This window comes from Xiphophorus maculatus, unplaced genomic scaffold (assembly GCF_002775205.1).
Source record: "Xiphophorus maculatus strain JP 163 A unplaced genomic scaffold, X_maculatus-5.0-male Unplaced_Scaffold_BN000206F, whole genome shotgun sequence".
In the NCBI taxonomy this organism is placed as follows: Eukaryota; Metazoa; Chordata; class Actinopteri; order Cyprinodontiformes; family Poeciliidae; genus Xiphophorus; species Xiphophorus maculatus.
In genome coordinates this window covers 1-4888 of record NW_019369802.1, presented here as the reverse complement: position 1 = coordinate 4888, position 4888 = coordinate 1, and the positions used below count along the sequence as shown (strand labels likewise).

Below are 4888 nucleotides of genomic sequence, written 5' to 3'. Positions count from 1 at the left end.
AAATAAAGTAGAAATTCAGAGAATAAAGTCACAAAATTACAATAATAAAGTCGAAATAATACGAGCATATAAATTATAATTTTACAACAATGAAGTCGAAATATTATCACTTTATTATTGTAAATAATCCTAATATTTTAAAATAATATCAGTAATATTTTGACAGTAAAGTTGTAATATTATCACTTTATTCTCGTTTTATTTTGACTTGATTCTCATACGACTATTCCGTCGTATGTGATTTTTCTGAATTTTAAATTTAGCGTAATACTCCGTGGTAAATATCAGATTGTTGAGAGACAAAGATCGAAGCTTGACAGACATTTTCTTGTCAGGCGGTGAGAAGTCATGATTGGGTTTAAATGAAGTGTTTCTAAAAACCCGAGGCAGTGTGTCAGGGAGAGTCACAGACAGAAAATCACCTTTGTTTTCTGAGGATGGAAGGACAAAAACAGCAGAAGCCACAGAATGTTGATGCTGCTTGAAGTGACTGGGAGTGAATTGTGATGGGATCCTGCTGCCTGCGGCACGTCAGAGGAGAAAACTAACACATCTAGTCCAAATCTGTGGATCTTTTTCACAGCATAGATTTAAATATGTGATTTTTGCATTTATGCATAAATATTTTAGTGGAACATGAATACCTGACAGGTTCACATGGGAATAGAAATGGCCTGAGGGGCGGCGCGGCAGGGGGGCAACGAACAAAGGCTGCAGGGAATATATTACTACAAAATACACTAAATAATTATTCAACTACTTTCTAAACTATTCATACAGTTCCTTATTTAAATATGATACACTTTTTCTGAATGTTGAGGCTGAGAATGATATGAATAAGCACACTACACAGGAAAGCCCTCCTGAATATTTAAGGAGATAAAAAAAATGAAGGTCTATGCAAAATTTGTTGAAGGACAATTCTCTTCCTCGGAGTTTGTGACGGAAATCCTAAAGCAGTTCATCTCAAGGGGGAAGGGAGGCGAGCCATGTGCTGCAAAATTCAAAACCTTTCTTCAAAATTAAAGATGTTGAAATGTTCCCCCCATGTTTCCATTTACCTCTGCAAAAAAGTCAGTTAATTCGACTTAAACATATACACTGAATAAAAAGAAAGATTTTTTAGTTTAGTTAGAATTACCAAAATTATTTCTATTTGCTAAATGACAGAAAACTTTGCAAAAACATTTTTTTTTTTTTTAGAAATTACTTACACAGACTGTTGATAACTTCTGTTTCCAACTATACATATGAAACCTTGAAAAGTTTAATTTATTCCTGAAGTTTGGGTTTGGAAACAACACGTGGGCAGCGTTCTCCAAGGTTTAGCATCCTCATACTGTAACTAACCCTCAGTCTATCAGAAAATGTTTCTGCACTTCAATTCCCTTTGATTGTCGATTAGTAATTTGGGAAGAATCTTTCCCCCCAGCAAACTGTGTGGACTCTGACTCCTTAACCTTTTAGACTCATCCACCAACCGTAGGTTCTGGATAACTTCACATAAAAACCGGGCTGGACAACGAGACTCTGCCTACTTTGGCAAACACCTCAAGAGATGAGATGAGATCAGTTTGGAGCTGAAGTTCAAAATAATAGAGATTACACTGACAAGGGTGAATCTGTTCCCAAGGTGCTGTAGGAACTCTGAAGTTTAGCCGTAAGGCAGAATATTTTGTGTTAGTTTGTATTCTTGCTCATCACTGATGTCCCTTTTGGTCAGAAAACAGGGTTTCCATAGTAATGTTACCCAAGACAGGTTCAACTTTATATGGTAAAAGAAAAAAAAGGAGAGGAAAAAGAAATCCAATCCTCTGCTGCCCTCTAGGGTATTAATGGTAGAAGTGAAAGCATACTTAAATTAAATATATTAAAAAGTATCATGTAAGATTAATTATATGTGTATAGATCACAACATTCAAACAAAAAACAGATTTGCTGCCATTATGCGGTTGAAACCATAGGTTTACATTCACCAAAATAAAACACACAAACTTAGTTTACTGTAATTTTATTCATACGTTCAACTTAATTTAGTTTTGTATAATACAATCAGATTAAATAAGTTCCATTCTAACTGACTGATTTTTATGGACAACAAATACTGTACATTTTGAAACATTTGCTCTTTATTTGCCAAATATTTGAGGGGAATCAGATAATTTCAGACAACTGAAATATTTGGTTCCAATCTTCTCTCTAACTTTGGCACAAACAAAAGAGAGAGCAAATGTTAATAAATCTACAGGATTTGTTGTCCATGATGAAAGGAATGAAACAGAACAGAATTTCACGCAAGACCTTCTCCATTTCAGGCTGTTTTCCCCTTCCAATATGGCGGAATGGTTGACGTCTCCGTGTGACGAGCAGCTTGTCACACACCGGCGAACTTCTGATTCGTCATTGTTCGCGACGTTGAATCTGATTGGTCCGTTTGTGTTCCAGCGTTACAGATTCCGAGTAGAAACACGGACTCGCTGTTTTCCATCCGTTATCCGTCGAACATCGCATCCTGTCGTTGTTACAGCAGGTTTTTAATTCACTAATTTGATGCAGCTGACGTCGTTGTAATCGTAAACGCTCGAAGCGACATAAATTCCGTCTGTTTCAGGTAATTTCTACGGCTTTTATCCTGAAATGACTTGCTAGCTAGCTGGCTAACATGAGTTTACATTAGCTAATGCTTTAGCGCTAAAACTCCGTAATTTACTACTTTTTTGTTATTTAAATACAGTATGTGGCTTTCTTTGACATTTTTAAGCAAATACCGACTATTCTCTCTTATTGGTCAGATTTAAACATCGTATGAAATGCTTTAATTCATCCTACAGTTAAATTGAATATTATGTGTTATTTATTATTGTTTTAATTCCTGTTCAGGTTAAATCTGGTCTCAGTTTGAGTGAAAATATTTAAAATATCATTTAATTCACACAAATGTATAAAAATCAGTCTCCACCTAAACTGATATCTCAACAAATTTCAAATGCCAGTTGTGTAGAAGACTAAATAAAATAAACTATGTATGTTTTTCTGGAGAAGATTTCCATATTAATCTAAAACTGGACAGAGAGCAGGGCCGGTCCAAGATTTATTAAGTCCCTGAGCAGAAATGGGAGTAGCTCCCCCTTCTAGTTAAGGCTACTGCTGTAACCACATGTTACCTCATTAAAAAGTCTCCATGTTTCCTATTAAAATGATTGATTTATCATTAACTGGAGTATAAGACATAAAAAAGGCAACTTGCTAAGCCAAAAGTGCATATAATATACATACATTTTGAATTTAAGAGGAAAACACATTTATGCTTTAGCCAAAACTCTCTTAAGTGACGATTCAATTTCACAAAAAGGAAGGCCATGTTATTGAATTTTAGGCAAGAAAATATTTATTTTCTTATTTAAGAAAAGAAAATGTAATTATTCGTTTTGCGTCTTTTAAGGTATTTTTTATATTGCATAAAAATGGCTTAAGTAGTTAATTGAAAAATCCATAGAATGTGTCAAATATTTTTATCTGATTAATCGATTCTTAATATAATAGATGTAGTTTTGTAAATACAGTAATAAGTGACTAAAGCTGCTGATAAAAAATTTTGAGAATATTTGGTCAATTTAGTGTTTGTCCCCAGTCATGTCCTTCCAGCCGGACCGTGGGGGTCTGAGGGGACAGATGCCCCCCGGCCAGAACTACCTGAGCCCTCCCGCTCCCCAGCCTCCTGCTCCACCGTACCGTTACGACCCACAGACTCCGCCGGGTTCGGGTTACCATGGCAGCGCCGGCTGCATGCCCCACCACCCTGACTTCATGCAGTACCCTCCCCCGGCTCCGTCGCAGCAGACCCCCGGCGCTCTGAGGCAGTGCCCGCTGCGCCCGCCTTTCCCCAAACCACCTCCCAATTTCCCGCCTCCCCCTTTGCCCAGCTCAGCAGGGGGTCCTACTCCCGGCTCCCAGGTGTCTGTTCAGACCTCCTACCCCCCCTACATGATGCCTCCGCCCCCACTGCCTCACCCAACCATGCCTCCGCCCATGAGCTACCACCCCCCGTACCCCATGAACTACCCTCCTTTCCCTCCTCCGCCCTTCAACCCTGGCTACACCCAGACCGCTGGCCCCTTCCAGCCGGACCACGGCCTGCGACACGGGGGGCCGTACCCGTACGAGAAGTCCGCCGACAGCCGGAGGTCACCGGAAAGAGGGTATCGCTATGACGACCACAGGCAGAAGAGCTACGGCGAGCGACACAGAATGGAGTTCAGCGGAGAGAGGAAGGAGCGCGGGAGGAGTCCCGACCGGCGCGGGAGGCCGGAGGGAGGGCGCTACAAAGCTGACTACGACAGAGGGAGGAGTCCGCCGCGACACCGGAGCCGGGAGAGGAGCAGGTAGGGGTCAAACTGATGGCCCGGGGGCCAAAACCAGCACGCCTCTGCTTTTTATGTGGCCCTCTATCAATCAATTTTATTTGTGTGACATATTTTAACAACAAGGCAGTTCAAGTGCTTTACATAAAATAAATAAATTGAATCAATTAATCACTATACAGACTCTATAAAAGGACATTTGCTGAAATAACAACACAATTGGAGAAATCTTTAAGCAAAACTGTATAAAGCCAATAAATATTTTGTATTAAAGGTTTTTTTAAAAATTTCAGTACATATACAGTATTTTACCCAGGACTCCTCAGCATCACCTGGTTCAAATTCAGTGTAAAAAAAACATAAAACATTCATATTTCTTAATCAATAAAAACTATTCAGTAATAAGGATCTCTCTCCTGTCTGCTTCATCACAGGGAGCGGTACCGCCACCGAGATGTTCGTCGATCCCAGTCACCTGATCGGTACAGGAAGAGACCTCGGAGGTACGACTTTCAGGTTCACACAGG

The 4888-nt window shown here is 39.7% G+C and overlaps 1 protein-coding gene across 1 annotated transcript; it reads left to right on the top strand.

Annotated features, from left to right (window-relative positions):
• Nucleotides 1–2428: 2428 nt before the first annotated feature.
• LOC102234500 (ribonuclease 3-like) lies at nt 2429–4864 on the top strand (the record flags this gene model as incomplete). Its single annotated transcript, XM_023330125.1, has 3 exons — nt 2429–2611; nt 3632–4382; nt 4796–4864. Coding segments are annotated over exons 2-3 (818 nt in total), but the record flags the coding sequence as incomplete, so codon positions are not given.
• Nucleotides 4865–4888: the final 24 nt, after the last annotated feature.